At 34.1% G+C, this 19,451-nt stretch overlaps 1 protein-coding gene across 1 annotated transcript; it reads left to right on the forward strand.

Moving 5' to 3' along the window:
• Positions 1 to 1,622: 1,622 nt before the first annotated feature.
• LOC114165364 (protein NRT1/ PTR FAMILY 5.7-like) lies at positions 1,623 to 6,819 on the forward strand. Its single transcript, XM_028050009.1, has 3 exons — positions 1,623 to 1,728; positions 4,576 to 4,796; positions 5,332 to 6,819. The coding sequence occupies exons 1-3, from the start codon at positions 1,623 to 1,625 to the stop codon at positions 6,817 to 6,819; spliced, it is 1,815 nt and encodes a 604-aa protein (XP_027905810.1).
• The last annotated feature ends 12,632 nt before the right edge of the window (positions 6,820 to 19,451 follow it).

Consider the following 19,451-nt stretch of genomic DNA (forward strand, 5'->3'; position numbering starts at 1 on the left):
GAGCATGTTTGATTGATGATTGCATTGAATGGGGATGAATTTCATGTTTGGGTATATATGGGTTAGAGAATTTTAGGTAGTTTAAAATGCAATTGGAATGAGAGATATTAATTGTTGCAATTGTTCAGTTTGGTATCATCTATAAACCACTTTGAAATAAGTTTGAGAAGATAAAAGTGTAAGATACCAAATTGTGCAGTGAAACAAGTCAAAATCTCACAACAAAGAAGCATATGGTGTGGCGCTACCCATTTTCCTACACTGCACATTTTTCGTAAAATGAAGGTTCCTATTTCTTTAACCGTTCGATCGAGCTGAAATTTTAACAGTTTATCCTTAACACATAGTTCTTGACTTTGACCCGTCGGATCATGAATCGAAGCTCTGTAGTGAGAGTAGTTTCTATCGCAAGGTTCTTGTAGTTTGGTTGTTGACAACATTGACCTTTGTTGCATGTTTGGTGCATAACTTTCTCTATAGTTAATCAATTAAGTTGGTTATTGTTGCATTTGATTATTGATTCAATCATCTTTAATTTGAATATAAATACATAATTTTTGGAGTTTTACACAAGCTGGAGTTTTATTTCTAAAATCCCAAATCGTTTGCAAAATGTGTTGTTAAGTTGGACTGGATAAAAATTATAAGAATTAGTTATTTTCCAAGAGAGAGAGATGTAAGTGAGGATGTTGAGGCATGAAGGTGTGCAAGGTTGTGATTCACGGTGGGAGAGTGTCGTGAATAAATGGGTTATGTGATTGGTGATTTTTCTTGGTTTGTATGGGTTGCATGGTTATGTAGTTTAAGTGGTGGTTTGAGGATAATTACTTGTGTGTGATGTTATACTGTGTTTGAATGAATGTCACTCGTTGGATTCGTTGTATGAATGTATTATTTGAAAAGTTGATGAGTTTATGCTATGGAATTTTATTTACCATTCATGAGGTGATGGTGAGTACTTTGTTGGCAATATGAAATTTTCATGTGTTGCATGTTGAGAGCGCTTTGCCTTGCTTGGAAGCTCTTGGTGGAATTTAATGAAGATTCTAGATGAATGTGATGCTATGTTTGGTTTAGTATGATTGTTTGGATTTGGGATTTGTGTGTTCAAACCAAGGATGGATTGTGATCATAATGATTAAGTGTTACTTAAATGTGACGTTGAGTATTATGGAAGAGGTTTTATTTACGAATGTCTTTTATGAACATCATTGTTTATGTTAGCTTGCCCCTATTTGTTTGTTTGTGTGTTTGTTGCATGTGCGATGATCGTATAACGTGTGTATTATACGAGAGCAGATGGTAATGCAGATGTTTCTGACATGAAGTAGATTACGGAGAGAATGGAATAGACTCAGGGGTTTATTATTTCTTTAGTTGATTTCAATCAAACAGTGAAGATTATGAAAATTTCTTTTGTTTTCTATTATTTAATGGGAAATTTGTTTTTTTTAATATTACTATTATCAATGGAAGTTTTGGACTGCCTATTTATATTTAAATTATAATGTGTTTTTAAATGCCTTTTTGTGATATAATTATTTCACTTTTAAATAAAAATAATAATAATAGCTTCTCGTGACATTCTAAATTTGAGGTGTTACACATAAAGTTCTTGGTTCATGGCCACCCCCTCTTGGATCAAAATTGTTCACGTGCATCAGGTTTTTGGATCAACCATTCGCGCTGCTGGGATTGTTTCATCAAGGGCTGGAGCTTCTCTTCCTGGTACATTTCTCTCTCATGATTCAACATTGGTAGCAAGGATTCATTATTTAATTAAACAGTGTGCTACAGAGAAGGACTTGGTCAACACTTACTGAAGCGATGGCTGCTCTCTCGCACAACATCTTCAGGCCCAACTGATCTAGTGCTGGCCCTTTCCACAACACAATTCCACTTATTCAAGTCCAACATCTTTGATTCAACGTTGTGGTGCAAGGGTCTTTCTACAATATAAAAAGGAAAGTTAAATCAAGGGGTGAAATCCAATTCAGCACAATTAAAGGGTTTCCATGCAAAGCTCCTTTATTAAAAAAAAGTTCTAAAAAGAACAAAATTTATTTGCAACAAAAGTCTACTAAAAACCACCTTTTTACCATAATTTTAAGAAAACTCTATTTTCCTAGATAAACAACAAAAACTACATAATTAAACATAAAAAAATATTTATTTAAACTAAAAAAGAATTGTTAGAAAGAAAGAAACATGAAAAATGGAGTGCTAACAAAGTGGCTTAAGAGTTTGGACTTAACCTTAAGTGAAGATGAACCCATATAATTTCTCGTGTACATTCTTCTCCACCATACTCTCCATTATAATTGTGTGTATATTATAATATGGTTGACGAAAAGATTACCAAATGTCTACCAACTCTATTCAAACGCCATTCTCAAGCCAGATTGCACCAATAATCATATGCATATTAGAATCACGATTTTGGGAAAAAACATAGAACAATTATTCTAACTGCAAGCTTGGAGGTCTCCCTCTTACCGTTAATATCATTAATCATATCTATTCTCTTTACCATTTGGTACAATTTTTAGAACTAACAAATGAAACCTTCCATTAAAAATGAATAAAAATATGGTAATAATAATTAAACTAATAACCAAAGTTCACAAACTGTACATAAAAACCGTTTTAAGAAATATGCATTAAATAGGAACATCACAATAGAACAACAAACCAAGGTGTAAGATGGTGATGAAATATCATACATATGAAGCATTCCAAAAAACCTTAATCCTAAAACTTTACATCATCAAAGGTGAACCAAAATATTAACCTCTAATCATAGTACCCTAGTTAATCAAAATACAAACCTCAAATATTAGTACCAAAGTATCCAAGGATTAGGAATGCTTCCTCCTTTTCCAAGACATCATCCAATGGTCAAGATCAAGCTTTCTTCTCCAAGCTAGCATCAAAGGCCAAAATGCTTTCTCCTTCTCGTCCAAGGGCCGAGATTCCTTATGTGTAATGGCTTGAGTATAAAAGCCTTAATTTTTCAGCATTGTACTCACTCTTGAATTTTATGCAATAGATGTTAATTGAGTTGAGATCACTCCTCCCTCTATTTCCTTTGAGAGTCATACTCTTTCTAGAGATTTCCTCTCTCTATCTCTAGCCACCTTCCTTAGGCTAGCATTGGCTAGGAAATCCTATCACCTTCTTCACCTACCATAACTTGCAAGTGCCTCCACTCACTCATCCAATTTTCGCTGCACTGTGGACTTCTACATGTGTCTTTGGAGCTCCACCAGCAGAGAACGCAAACATATTTCTTGGAGACAACTTTAAGAAAACAACGACAATCCAACATTTAAAACAGAAAATGATAGAACATAGTAATCAAGCACTCCAATCAAACATTATGACTAAAATCTTACCTGATCAAAGCTCAGTAGAAATTAAACGAAGAAAGACAACCATTACAAATTGTAACCCAATTTATGCTCCGTAGGGTTTGAGACAATAAGAGAAAGAAAAAGGATTTGTTGGAGAGAGCTTGGAAAATGATTCTCTGAAATGGGTAAACATTTGAAATCAATAAACCTTCATCACGTGTTTCAACTACAATGTTCGCGCCATAATAAAAGACAACGTATACTAAGATCTAAAGGGTTACGCAAAGACTAAAAACCAATAAAGAATGACATTTCCAAAAGAAACAACAAAACTGAAAATAACCAAAAAAACTAAGACAACGGACAAGTGTTGCAATAAGAAGATGTTCATTAACGAAAAAGTAAAATCGAAAATGACTAAAACCGAGTTTAAGGACAACTCTAATGATAGGGGTAATTGGACATATTCCCTAGTAAATTATTTTCTTAGTTATATAATAGATCCATCAGATACTCATTTGCGTTTATCACAACCTTTAACTTTCAATCACAAAAATTTATCAATGTTTGTATCAAACTCTTTCTCTTAATAAGAAAGATTAAAAGATTTATGTTTATATTGTCATCTACAGATATTATTTTGAAAGGTCAATACGAATAAACTAAACTAAAGGCTATTAGAAAAGTTATCATACCAACTATATATAGATAAAATAATTATAATAAAGTTTCATCTACATAATTATATTTCTCGGCTTCCTTTGATTTCGTTTATATCCTTTTCTCTTTGCTTTTCAGAAAAAAGTAGAGAAATAAATATGATTAGAATAATATATTTTTTTTATTTTCTTCTTTTAACGTTGATTTTTTATTCTTATCTTCAATGTTGGAAAACATTCCCTTTTCTTTTTCTTTGTTTGCTGTCTGGACCCACCAAACATTACCTCTTTAAGAAACTTGTTTCAACTTTGAAGCCACAGTCATTGATTGTGCTGTTGCGCTCAAACTTCATCATGGCGCTGCAAGAAAATAACAGTTCAGAAAAAACCAATTCAAGTGGTGTTTGGAAGAAATTCTGGCACTTCACAATAGCTTCACTCCGCTATCTATTCGTCAACTTTAATACCTTACCTTTCGTTAGCGGTAATCATTAAGAATGGAACTAATTATGTTATTTATGGGAACTAAATATAACTTAGCTTTCTTATGCTTGTGTTTTCAGCTTTGGTTGTAACCTACAAATATGTAGAAATCGCAGTGGTGTCTATATTGATGGATTACTTCAACGATTCAATGGAGGAGGAGAATCAACGATTAGCAGCCATTGTTACAAATCTTCAAGATGGTCTATCATCGCTATTCGTAGTTATTGTTTCTCTAATCTCAGAAGCATATACCGGTTATTACACTATGATAACGATTTGCACTGCAGCTTCAATAGAGGTAAATTTATTTATATAGATAATAATATTTTGATCCAATTCTTATTTTATCCTTAAATTATCGTATCACACTACTAAAGAAATAAAAATTGATAACTGAAGGATGATTGTAGTGAATTAGATATATATATGTAAACGAGAGTTAAATTCTTATTTAATTCTCACACTTTTATTCTATTTCATTTTTTAAAAATAAAAAAGCTATTGTTTTCAGCCTTTTCAAATTGGGTTTTAGTTTTTATATGCTTTGAAACATCATTCATTTTTATCTATATAAATTAATTTTTTCAGTAATCCACGCTACATTTTACAAGTGTTATATGCTTATATGCATTATATGCATTATAGTACTGATGACTGTCTATTGAATTTGAATCAAGCTTTTGTGCAGCTCAAAGATAATTAATGAATCACAGTTTATTAATAACTACTTATTATTAAAAAACAAATTACTTTTAAGAAAGGGAATCATTAATTTTGTTTTAGAGAGTCAAGAATAAAATTTACTATGACCAAATATATCCATTCTATTGCAGGGTTTAATGCTACTATGGACATCTGCATCATCAACCAAACCTTCCACATTCCGTGCGGTCTATGCAGCCATATTCTTCCTAGCACTAGGAAGCAGTGGTCAAAAGCTTATAGAAAATTTTCTTGAATACCAATTGGAGGAGAAAATTAAAGCCAGACATGAGAGTGAAGCAGTACGTAGTGGAACCACAGAAAACCAAAAGGAGGAAGATTTCACGGATAAAGTGCTAATTAAAAGCTGGTTGTGCGCTCCGTTTGTTGTTGGATATATCATAACAATTTGTTTGGCCTTCATCAGCATCGATACAACGTACGAGCACTGGTTCCAATTCACGGCACTTATCATGTGTGGGACTTACATGCTGTTCCTCGCTGGTTCGGCGTGGTACAGCCACGAACAATTGCCCATTGAAAGCAATCTGCACAAGATTTACAGAATCTTGAAAGCAGCTTTAGGGAAACGACATGCAAAATATCCAACCTCGCCTGGTCGCTATTATTGGAAAGATAGTAAGCGAGATCATTTTTATAAATACGGTGAAGGAGTAAGGTTACTTCCACGAGTTCCACGTCTGTTCAGGTGGTTGGACAAAGCAGCTATACTTGAAGCAGAAGCTTCCACAGTGAGTCTGGAGTTGCAAGAAAAGAATGAGAAGCTTTGCACAGTAGAGGAAGTGAGGGATGTGAAAAGCCTTGTTCCCATGTTTTACCTGTGCTTTGCATTCTTTGGCTACAGTTTACTCGTGGCCACGGAGAGCACTTTCTTTGTTGCACAAGCAAGCAACATGACCTCAAATATTACAACCAATGGCAATGATATCTCTATTCTCGTTTTGATCATGGAGGCCACGAGTGATGTGTCACGATTCATCTGGTTTCTCATTGGTCGTGCCTTTCGACACTTCACAAAATTCAGTTGTATCGACAACGTGTGCAACAAGAAAGCAGCCATTGCAAGGATTGGTTTTGGCATGGTTTGTGCAGTAATTTGTAGCCTCATAGCATGGCAAGTTGAGGTTGGTAGGTTGAAGATAAGCAAGCAGATGGAGTATGAGGATGGTAGAAACTCCACAGTGGCATTGATTCCGCAATTTTCAGTGTTGGGAGTCACAAACGGGCTTGTTGAAGGTGGAATCACGAGTTTGTTCCATGGGAACGTGGCGAAATCAATGTGGAGTTTTGATGATTCATACAAGGAATTGGTGATCGGTAGTGGAAAACTCATGATCATACCACTGGTCTTGAGTATCCCTAGTTGGTTCAGTGATACTTTGAACTCAAGTCGTTTGGATAAGTTCTATCTGATGTTGGGAATATTGAACGCTGCGTTTCTTCTGGTTTTTTTTTACTACTCCTTCAGATATGCGTACAAAGAAGTATGTCCCCAAGATGATCAAGAAGTTGAAGAATTCACGGGGGCAAATGCGGATTTCGTTTCCGAAAGTACCATTGAGATAGAGTCCAAAGACCATAGTACTGACACAGACTAAAAAATTATCCACTACTAGTGCAGCACCCGGTTCTACTCCTCCCATAACTGAAGTTTTACCATAATAATCTTTACTATTTGACCAAAATAAAAGTTGCAATCTCTTTAGACAACAGTAGCAACACTTGTTGTATTGTAATTATTCTTGTACTTCCATGTTTTATGATATTCACCATATACATAAACTAATTTTTATGATTATACCTATGATTTTGATAAAATAAATAATATTATTAAATTTTGATGTCTAACAATATTACATACAGTGTAAAACATGTTAGCCTCTAAGTTGAATTTGAGAAGAAGGATGATCAAAATCCGGTTTTTTTCCCAAACTGGTGCAATTTAATTATGTATTTTCCGAAATGGTGCAATTTTTTTTTTAAATTCCAGCGAAGGGTAAGTCGTGCCAAGGTGGTGCGATTTCAGTATGAAGAAGTCGTGCCAAAATGAGACGATATTAATTAAAATGAGTTGAAGTCGTGCCAACATGGAGAGACTTCTGTGTTATGAAGAAGTCGTGCCATCTTCAGACGACTTTAATTAACATTTTAAGCAAAGTCGTGCCAATATGGAAAGACTTCAATATTAAATTGTTAATGAATAAGTCGTCCCATATTGGAGAGACTTCAGTGCTGTGTTGATAATGAAGAAGTCGTACCATATTGGGACGACTTTAGTTCGAATAAAAATTAAATATTTTTTAGTCATATTAATTAGTTAAATAATAATGCATATAAGTAATTAAAAATTTCATGATGTTTTGGTTTGTTATAATAAGGCATGAAAGTTATCTATGAGAGCTTGTGCCACAAGGAGGTCTTCTTCTGTGTCGTCTAGGTCTTAATTGAGGGCTCTGAACTGGATCGTCATCATCATTATCTTTGGTTGATATAACGAAATATAAACCAAAGACAACAACATCATCATTATCTTTAACTAATTAATATGACTAAAAAATATTTAATTTTTATTCGAACTAAAGTCGTCCCAATATGGTACGACTTCTTCATTATCAATACAACACTGAAGTCTCTCCAATATGGGACGACTTATTCATTAACAATTTAATACTGAAGTCTTCCCATATTGGCATGACTTTGCTTAAAATGTTAATTAAAGTCGTCTGAATATGGCACGACTTCTTCATAACACATAAATCTCTCCATGTTGGCACGACTTCAACTCATTTTAATTAATATCGCCTCATTTTGGCACGACTTTTTCATACTGAAATCGCACCACCTTGGCACGACTTACCCTTCGCTGGAATTTAAAAAAAAATTGCACCATTTCGGGAAATACATAATTAAATTGCACCAGTTTGGGAAAAAAACCTCAAAATCCAACATGCAAATCAATAAAATGGAAGATATCCTTCACTTTAGAGATTCAGTTCGATGTTACTTGAGAAACGAAAGATCTTCACGCAAAGAAGCTCCAAACATCAACAAAGGAGTAACAGACCTTTCCAAGTCTTAAACAAAATAAAGAATAACCAATAAGATTTAGATTTGGAAAATCATAGAATGACTACCCCTTTTTACTACTTCCTTACTTCCTTACGTGGAAAATGATTTTTAATTTTTTTTTTTTACTTTCAAAAGAGCCACTGGCACGTGATTGAATGAAGGTTATAGAATGTTAACCTAACCTATCATTAACTTTATCATTTTGTTGTCACAGTGAAAAAAGAAGCGATGCCATTAACTTACCATTTTGTCGTCACCGTGAAAAAAATTCTCGCAGGACCTTGCATACCATTCACACCGACGCCGGAATACTTCTTTCTTCTCCACCGTGCTTGCGAAATTCACCGTGTCAATCGTCTCATATGCACACATTTTTATTCACCTAATACACAATCACTGATAAAACCGTTGTATATAATATTTCTACACAGAATATCTGGTGACCACAGAATTAATAACTGGTGACCTTCCTTGAACTTTTTACACAAATTTTTCACCCCTGATATGTTGTTAGGAAGTCCACAACTAAAACCTTTTTAGTGTCCTAGAATGCATCGATGGCATTTATAAAAGGTATATTTACTGGTTAAAGATTTTTGTGAGGAATAATTAGCCCACAAGCACTTGATCAAACACATCATAACAGTGACTGTATTAACTGGTGACCCATGATATATTACCTGGTGACCTACCCATAACTTTTTGGACAAAAATATCAATTAGGGTCTGGTGTTTGGGTACTCAATTTTTCCCCACTAACAGTCACACCCATGACCCTAAAAGCATGTTTGCAAGGTATGTTGAACTTACTAAATATTGTTGCGAGATAATTGGTCCACAAAATCCACCACACATATAAATTAAGTCTAGATGAAATATCTGGTGATCATGAAATTAATAATTGCTGACCTTCCTTGAACTTTTTGCACAACTTTTCCACCCCTACCATGTTGTAAGGATGTCCACAACTAACAATTAGTAAATATACATTTTATAAATGTCATCGATGTATTCTAGGACACTAAGAAGGTTGTAGTTGTGGACTTCTTAACAACATATTAGGGGTGAAAAAATTGTGTAAAAAATTCAAGGAAGGTCACCAGTTATTAATTTTATGGTCACCAGATATTCTGTCTAGAAATATCATATACAGTAAGGTTTTATCAGTGACTGTGGATTAGGTGAATAAAAATGTGTGCATATGAGACGATTGACATGTTGAACTTCGCAGGCACGGTGGAGAAGAAAGAAGTATTCTGGCGCCGTGTGAATGGTATCCAAGGTTCTGCGAAGATTTTTTTTCACGGTGACAACAAAATGGTAAGTTAATGGCACCGCTTCTTTTTTTATTGTGACGGCCAAATGATAAAGTTAATGGTAGGTTAGATTAACTTTTTTAACCTTCATTCACTCACGTGCCAGTGGCTCTTTTGAAAGTAAAAAGAATTAAAAACCATTTTCCACGTAAGGGAGTAAGGAAGTAGTAAAAATGGATAGTCATTCTATCATTTTCCTTTAGATTTACCAGGTAATTACAATGTGAGTTCAATCTTTAATCTGGGTGATTTTACACTCCTTTTAATACAAGTCATACAAATCCGTAGATGAATTCTTTTCGAGAAGTGGATGATGATGAGTGAATGAATGACTAAGATAAAAAATAAGTAAGAATAGAAAAAATCACAAAAAATATAACAAGACAAAACTGTTTTTATTCAACAAAATTATCATTCTTTCTATTTTATTTTGTATATCATAAATTTGTAATTTTTAGATTTTATTTAAATCTGGAGGTGTAATTAGTAAAGTTAGATTAGGGTTGGTTGAGATTTTTCTACGCTAAGAGGCAATAGAAGGGATGACCAACAACCATGCAAATAGTACAAGAAGAAAAGAAAAAAACATCTTGTCAAGCATAATTTGAAGAACATTTGCTTAATCAAATGTTAGCTCGTATTACTAGAGTAGCGAGAGTCAAGAAATTCTCAATGCAGCAAAATAAATACATTTTATTTTGGATAATGATATTTTGACTACTAAATTTTGACAACTTTCTCTTACAACATGACATGTCATCTTCTAAGTGGTCTTGGAATATTGAAAATGAGAAAATGGATAAATGAAGAACCATTTAGAAGATGCCACCTAAGGTTGTAAGAGAAAATTGTCAAAATTTAGTAGTCAAAAAATCATTTTCCTTTTATTTTATTCTCGTCTCCATTTTGGGCTATATGACTTTAGTGTGACCCTTTGTGTGAGAAACACAAGTCACCAATTGATTAGAGTGGAAATACATCTCTTTTGCACTTCTTACACAACCAAGTGAAAGAAGGAAGGTGAAGAAACTCCTCCAAAAAAAGTCCATCATCCCTTAGCACTTTCTTCCATCTTTGGACTCATTATCCTCCATCTCTTTGAGAGAAATTGACCACAAATTCTTGGCCACCTTCATCTCTCTTCGAGAATTTGCTCCCTAGTTGGTTTCTCTCTTCGACGAACAACATCCACGTTGTTGTTTCGTTCTCCTCAACTCAGCGACTTCGATCTTTGGCAATCAACGAGGGTTTTCAACTAAATAACGTTGTAGAGTGGGATATACAAGGCTCTGAGACGCGCAACAATGGAGGGCGAAAACGTGAGCAAGGTGATTGAGTTCGTGAATGAGATAACGAGTATCTCCAATTACAGGCCTTTGGTGAAGAAGCAATACTGCAATTTGGTGCAGAGTAAAAGTTTATGATCTCTTTCTGGTTTATTCTGTGTTTATTTAGAAGTGAAGATTGATAAATGTAGATGATTGAATCTTTGATTTTTGGTTGATGGGATGGATCTTTAATGGTTGTGCAGGTGAATGGTGGTGATAAAATTAAATAATCGGGATGAAAATTCTTTGTTGTATTTGTTTTTGTAATTCTGAATAAGGAAAAGAATGTTATAAAATAATTATTAATTATTTAATATCGACCAATGTTTATAATTTTGTAAAAGAACTTAACATAAAACATATTTTTTTTAAATATAAGTTAAACTTAAAATAAACTTTAAATTAAAATGAAACAAAATCAATATAAGGACTTAATAATAGAAAAAAAATACATATATTTCAGAAAAATAAATCAAAATATTATGTCAAATTTTAACCTCTATTAAAACATAGTAGACATTGATTTAAAAAATTAAAATCCTAAAAGCCAACACAAACAAAACTTGATAAAATATTATATTATTCTAGTATTATCACATTATTTAAATAGACATAATTAATTATGAGTTTTAATATAATATAATCAATTATATTTTATAATTACTTTATTAGAATGTTCACACTACTGTAGAAATTTCTACGAGGGTTAATACAATCATCTGACAATAATTTTTGAATCGTTGTTGTAGTCCTCGTTAAAAGTTTGACACAAACACAACTAAAATTTCAATTTTTAATGTCGGTTATATATATATATATATATATCGCTTAATGGCGGTTGTAACTGCTACTATTCCTATTCCCGTCAATTATCCAGTCGACATAGAATTTGGTGTCATAAAGGTATAACAACGTTGATTTTATACAACACAATAACTGTCGATAAAATTATTAGAGTCATTTTTAACTGCCACTAAATTAATTTTAAAAAATTATCACTCAATGATTAACGATTGATGTGACGGTTAGTAAAATTATAATTTAAAAAAATATTTTTAACATTTAGCAACGGTTATAACTGCCAATAAAATCATATTTAAAAAAAAATTATTTAGTGACAGATGTAACTGTCACTAAATCATAAATTTTTTAAATAAAAATAAATGTAGGTGATATAGATGAACGCTGCGTCTAAAAGTTAGTTGATTTAAATAGTTGAATTTTATTCACATACACAAAAAAAAAAAAGGAAGTGAGTAACTTCCTCACTGTTTCTTTCATCTTTCTATAACTAAAAGCATTAAAAATAAAACATTTTTCTTCTCTCTTTATTCCTATCTAAGAATTTTATACATTCATCTCCAAATATACTAAAGTTGTAGTTAAAATTTTATACATACATATGCAATGAGAAACAACACTATATATTATTTATTGAATGTGCTAGAATAATTAAAAAATACATTTAGTGAAAAACATATAATTGATGAATACTCAAATTATGTTACTATAATACTTTCTGGATTATGGTATTGGCTCATGAAAGCCATGACTTGCATTTTTTCCTCTATGTTGTTGGTAAAGCTTTTAACCATTCTTAATCTTTATTATTAAATTTTTCTTTAGTTCTTTTTTTTTTTGTCTAATAGTCACCCTTTTCTCATTCTTGAAAATTAGGAACATGTTACTGTCCATATTACAATATGCTAAATAAATAGCACCAAATAGCATATATTTGTCTAAAGGGAATACAAAGAAATTTAAAGTCCCACATTGTAAGACCTGGAAAAATTAAATAAATAAATATATGTTATTTAATTAATGCGAGGGTGAGAACCTCTAAGTTAATTAATGTGGAGAGAGAAAACAATAAATAATACTAGCTCATGTGGTTGAGAGTACTTAGTTGTGATGAGAGGACTTGAGTTCAAGTCCTATGCCATTAATATGATAATTTAATTAATAATTAATTATTTTCCATTTACGCATGAACGTGCGAAGTATATTGATAAGTGTGTAGGTGCTCAAAATAACAAGAAACACAATTTGGCTTATTGGTTGTACATTTGTTAGTCATTATGGATGGATTTGGGTTCTGATGAAGGTGTGACCAACTATGAGACCTCTATAGAAGGATCACTAGAAGCATGTCTAGAGGGGAGCCTTCTATGCCATCACCTTTATCTTTGTTTTCCATTACTTTAGTTTAAAATTTCCTAAGTTGGTTTCTAGTTAACTTATTTTGGTTGACTTGTTGACTTTTACCAAAGTTGACCATTGACCAAGATTAGCTTAACTTAAACCAATATGTTAATCATTGTTTGTCTTGTTTTTGTAGGTAATTAAAGAAAGTAGAGCATGCTAGGTGGTGCATGGTGATTGGAGCATGTGAATGATGTGCAGGAGAGAGGGAAAAGCAAAAAGCATAAAGTAAAAGCAAAAGTAGACATGTACCTTGTCTCCTTTTGCCTTTTTGGTTGATTCCTTTGAAGGCTACTTGGTCTCCTTCCTCTTTTGGCCTAGAATCCTCATGGAAATGCATCCACCAACCAAGACCTCTCATTTTGGCCGTGTGGCATTCTAGCATAGGAGTTAAGGGTTTTTTAGTTGATCCATTTGATGTTTATGTTTTTGCTAAAGGACCCCTATGGACTTCTATTTAAAGGGGGCTCCTTGTCTTGTAAAAGGATTGATTATTTGATGTTATAAACCTTGTGTTTCAACCATTCAAATTTTGTGAGCTCTCTTTCCTTGAAGTGAAACTCACCTTTTCCTTATTTTGCTTGCAAGTGGTGGCACCATCACTCATCTCTAGGGTTTGATTGACTTAGATCCCCCCTATGAGTGGCGTGCTTCCTCCATTGCACCATCTTCCATGCTTTCCATTTTATTTGTTTCTTCTTTCATTTTTGTTCTCTAAATTGTGTTAAAAACCGTGACTACTTGAACTTGAATCCAACTCTCTTCTTCCTTTCATGAGCTTGAGAAATGAACCTTCACATCTAGAAAACTTGCTATCTTAATGTCCAGTGAGAATTTTCAAAAAGCTTTCTTAAACAACTTACGTAAATCTAAAAGAAAACAACATAATCCTTCGTCATTTGGTATCTAGAGCCTAGGTTATCTTGAATATTGTATTTTTCTTGTGTTAACTTTTGTTTTGGTGGCTTTCTTGGCTTGGAGACCTCTCAGTTTTGGCTTGTTCAAGTGGTGTGCACATTTTCTTCCCACTCTACAAGAGGTTATGTATCCAAAAACCCATCTCTTGATGTATGTTCTTGTTTGAAGTGAGAATATGAAGTGTATGATTTTCCTTACTTGAAAACCGAGAGCTTGCTAGTTGTTACCATTCTAAAAAATTTTCATCACATGTTGAAAGTCTTCTTAAAATGTTCCTAGCTACTTTTGAGTCTCTTGTCATATACTTATTTGAGTTTTCTTTTTCTTATTTCTAAGTATTTGAGCTATTGCATGAGATCTATGCCTTGTGTTGTTGTATGCTCCTTGAAATTGATTTTGACCTAATTTTTAAGGAACTAAGTGTTCAAGACACCCTAAAGTATCTTTCTCGTCATCTTAAGCACCTAGTTTTGAAAATAAAAAGTGTTTCCATGGCAAAAACCTATTTGGCCGAGAGCTTTTGTGTTGTTTGGTGATTCCATTTGGCAATATTTACTAGGTGTTATGCTACCAAATTTTATGCTTGGATTTTGAGTGATATTGGCAAATTAGTTCCACCTCTTGACATGAGTTGTGATATTTCTTGGTGTATGCATGATTCGAGGTATAATCTTAGCTTGTTCAAATGTTTTCCATGGAGTCTTTAAAAGTGCTTTTCCTTGCTTTAGTCGTGTTCAAGTTTTATGTTTAAAATAAATTTCTTTAGAAGTTAAACTTTCGTGTGTTTTAAGCTTTACTTGCTTATCTTAGGTAATCTTTGTTTTGTCTTAGTTATTTCCATTTTCTTGCTTTCCTAGAGTGTTGTGGTCGAGCCACTTGTCTTGCTTTTGAAAGGTTTTCATCAATTTTAAGGAGTTTTTCACTTGTTTGGAAGGATTTGAGTGTTAGCCTTGCTTGTGTGCTTTGCGAGTGTGACCAAAAACACTTTGGTGCTTTTGAAGACCACACTTGGTCTCAGGTTTAGCTTGTTTTTCTTCACTAACCTCTTTCTTGTCTCGGTTTTTGTGAGTTTTGGTGTAGGAACATGAATATGGATCCAATCTTGGAGGTAGAAGAGGAGGAGGAATCAGCTTCACCTTATTCTCCTTCCATGGTGACTCCTATGGCCCAAGAAAGCGAACAAATCACCCTTGCCAACATCCTACGTGAAATGGAAGTTAGTAGGAGGGAAACTTTTGACTAATTAAGGGTGGATAGGAGACAAAGTGAGATTTTCCTTCAAGAACACATTCAAAGGCTTGAACTTAGAGAAGATGAAAGGAGAAGAAGGAGATCTTTTTTCGAGGATTCAAGCCATAGTGGAAGAAGAAGAAGGCACGACCATGATGGTGGGGAAAGGCGCAATCAACTTCCACAAAGGCCACCTCCACAAATCAAAATTCCAAAGTTCAAGGGAGAGAATGATCCAAACATCTACATTGAATGGGAGCAAAAAGTGGACCAAATTTTTAACATTCATTTAGTTAGTGATCAAGAGCAAGTAGATTTAGTAGTCTTAGAATTTAAGGATTATGCCATGACATGGTGGCATCAATTTTGTATGAACAATATTAACCAAGAGCCACTTGCGGCCTCTTGGATGGACATTAACAATTTAATGCGCGCTAGATTTGTTCCTTCCTACTATAGGAGGGAGACTCTATTGAAGCTCCAAAGGCTTCAACAAGGGTCCATGTGTGTGGATGAATATTACAAAATGATGGAGTCCATGCTTCTCAAAGTAGGACTCCAATTTGAAATTGAAGAGAAAAAGGTAGCTAGATTTGTGAATGGTCTTAGAAGAGAAGTTCAAGATGTAGTTGAATTGTAAGAGTACTCTACTCTTGATAAAATTTTACACTTGGCCCTAAAAGTTGAAAGTCAATTGAAAAAGAAACAAGATGCCAATAAGAGTACTCCTTACAATGACTACTACTCTAGGACTTGGAAAGGAAAAGAAAAAAAGGATGAGAAACCATCTTCCAAGGACCACCCACCTAGGTCAAGTGCGCCTAGAGTTCCCCATGAGAATTCAAACTCTTCCCAAGGTTCAAGAACTAGTTCCATCAAATGTTTTAAATGTTTGGGATATGGTCCTATTGCTTCAAATTGTCCAACAAAAAGGAACATGATCTTGAACCCAAAGGGAGAAGTTGAAAGTGAGCATTCTTCTCCCCCTCCCCTAAAAGTTCTTCCTCCCACACTTCTTCCCAATCTTCAAGTGAGGATGAAATCAAACCTAATGAAGGAGGTTTGTTGGTGGTTAGGCGCATGTTAGGCCAAGTGCCCAAAGAATTTGAAAACCAAAGAGAAAATATTTTTCACTTAAGGTGCCAAATCAACAACAAAACTTGCTCCCTCATAATTGATAGTGGAAGTTGTGTCAATGTGGTTATCACAAGGGTTGTGGACAAGCTTGGCTTGAAAACCATCCCTCATGCCAAGCCCTATAAGCTATCTTGGCTTAGTGAGGAAGGTGAGATCAAAGTTGACAAACAAGTTCTTATCAAATTCTCCATTGGAAATTACAAAGATGAGGTATTATGTGACTTAGTGTCCATGGAAGCAACTCATAGTTTACTAGGAAGGCCATGGAAATTTGATAAAAAAGCTTTTCATGATGGCCATTCCAACAAGTTTTCCTTTAACTTCAAAGGCAAAAAGATTACATTATTACCTCTCTCACCAAGAGAAGTTAATGAGGACCAAATTCAAATGTTAAAGAAAATAAAGGAAGAGAAGGCGCAAAAGAAGGTGCAAGGGCATGGCAAAGAGGCCAAGAAGAGCATGATCTCCCTCAAAGGGGTGAAAAAGGTAATGCTTGCCCAAAAACCTATTTTCTTAGCCTATTCTAGTGAACCTTCCCCCTCTTTCCAAAGTCCTCACTCTAGATGTCCCCAAGACTTATCATTAGTCTTAGATGAGTTCCAAGATGTTTTTCAAGAACCTCCAAAGGGCCTCCCACCCCTAAGAGGTATAGAACACCAAATTGATTTTATACAAGGCTCATCTTTGCCTAATAGGCCTGCCTATAGGACTAGTCCCGAGGAGGCTAAGGAAATCCAAAAAACAGGTGAATGGGTTGTTAGAAAAAGGGTGAGTGCAACATAACATGAGTCCTTGTGCAATGCCCATGATTCTTGTCCCCAAAAAAGATGGAACATGGAGAATGTGCATAGATTGTAGGGTTATCAACAACATCACCATCAAGTATAGCCATCCCATTCCTAGGTTAGATGACTTAATTGATGAGTTACATGGTGCAACCATATTTTCCAAAATAGACTTGAAGAGTGGGTATAATCAAATTAGAATTAAAGAAGGTGATGAATGGAAAACCTCTTTCAAGACTAAGTTTGGATTATATGAGTAGTTAGTCATGCCTTTTGGCTTGACCAATGCACCTAGTACATTCATGAGACTCATGCATCATGTTCTTAGAGAGTTCTTAGGGAAGTTTGTTGTGGTGTACTTTGATGACATTCTCATTTACAGTTTGTCTCAAGATGACCACTTGCATCATTTGAGGAGTGTGTTAGAGACATTAAGGAAGACATCCTTATATGCCAACATGGAAAAATGTGTGTTTGGAATGGATCATGTGATCTTCCTAGGCTTCAAGATAAATCAACATGGGGTCCATGTGGACCAAGAAAAGGTGATGGCCATCAAGGATTGGCCTCCCCCAAAGAATGTGAGTGAGCTTAGGTCCTTCCATGGGTTGGCTAGTTTTTATAGGAGATTTATGCCAAATTTTAGCACCATAGCCGCCCCTCTAAATGAATTGGTCAAGAAAGGTGTGGTCTATAAGTGGGGCAAAGATCAAGAGAAGACTTTTGAAACATTAAAACAAAAATTTATCAATGCACCACTCTTAGCCCTTCCTAACTTCTCCAAAACTTTTGAGATTGAGTGTGATGCATCCAATGTAGGTATTGGGGTCGTGCTTCTCCAAGAGGGACACCCCATAGCCTATTTTAGTGAGAAAATCACAGCTTTTATAGTCAAACTGTTACGAAAGTCAAATAGGTTGATTTTTAAATCAATCGGTTGATTTCACTTGACTTAAGTGAAATCAGTCGATTAAAAACTAAATCAACTGATTGAATTTGTTGCAGTTTAAGACTACTGCAGCCAACCTTTTAACCTGTTGAAAAACCATTCAACAGACTAAAAGAGACATTTTAACCTGTTGAAAAACCATTCAACAGATGAAAAGACACACCTAAGACCAAAAACATCTAATTAATGCTATAAGGTCTACAACATGAATTACAAACTTAAAATACACTTTCTAAATGATGTAACTACATGGAGAGCACACATTCCAGCCTTGATCAACATGGTTATCATCAAATCACTTTTCCTTCATCAATGTAGGCATCATTCCAATGGTAATGGCTTCAAGATAGTTCAAAAGCTTCATTAAGTCTTCATCAAATCTTCAAAAAGCAAACCACCTTGGCTTCACATGTCAACAACATTCATATTCCCATGGTTAGTAGATGCATAACCGAAGTTGTCCTCATTTTGTCTTTCTTTTCCATGATCAGTCCATACCTTGTAGTTGGGTTTAAATCCATATTGTAGCAAATGAGCCCTAACATGTGATGGTTTAAGAGTTTTCTCACAAATACACCGTACGCAAGGACACTTTATCCCTCCATCTAAAGTATAACACGCTTGGTTCATTGCGGTTGAAAAAAATTCATGGACACCAATAATGAACTCTTCTCTAAATCTCCTTGAAGGATCAAGCATGTTATACATCCATTCTCAGTTCATTTAGCTGCATTAGTTGCATACTGCACATGTGATTATTAGCCAACCTACATAGTCCAAGACACCCTTTGATAATGTCTTGAAAACATCAAATGAACTGTGAGATACACCCTTTATCCCCATTTTGAGTATGTATACAGTATCAATATTATAAGGCTTAAATAATGGTTTGGTCCTAGTTTTCGTTTGGTTTTTTCAATGTGGTCTTACTTTTGTTTTCTTTTTCAATTTGGTTCTAATATTCGTCAATTTTATTCAATTTGGTCCTTTTCGCTAACGGATGTGTTATTTTGTTATTTTTTTTAAATTCTTTTTTAAAAAATTATTTTAAAAAAAATGTACACGTGTCAAGCTCATATCATGACACGCGTCATTTTGTGATTTAATTTTTTTTAAAATTTTTTTTAATTAAAAAAAAAGTCACGTGTCGAGCAAATATCATACCACGTGTGAGAGTTAGTTTTTTATATTCAATTTGTTTCCAATATTCATTATTTGTTTTCAATTTGGTCCTATTTTTTTTTTTAAATTTAGCATTTTTGTTCCTCTCTAAATTGAGACAAAATTTAATTTGTA

The sequence above is a fragment of the Vigna unguiculata genome, chromosome 10 (assembly GCF_004118075.2).
Source record: "Vigna unguiculata cultivar IT97K-499-35 chromosome 10, ASM411807v1, whole genome shotgun sequence".
Taxonomy (NCBI): domain Eukaryota; kingdom Viridiplantae; phylum Streptophyta; class Magnoliopsida; order Fabales; family Fabaceae; genus Vigna; species Vigna unguiculata.

Coding starts and splice junctions, on each gene's coding strand:
- LOC114165364 (XM_028050009.1), top strand. CDS start 1,623: ATGGCCACCCCCTCTTGGATCAAAATTGTTCACGTGCATCAGGTTTTT. Junction 1,729..4,575: donor GGCTGGAGCTTCTCTTCCTG/GTACATTTCTCT, acceptor TTGTGTTTTCAG/CTTTGGTTGTAACCTACAAA. Junction 4,797..5,331: donor GCACTGCAGCTTCAATAGAG/GTAAATTTATTT, acceptor ATTCTATTGCAG/GGTTTAATGCTACTATGGAC.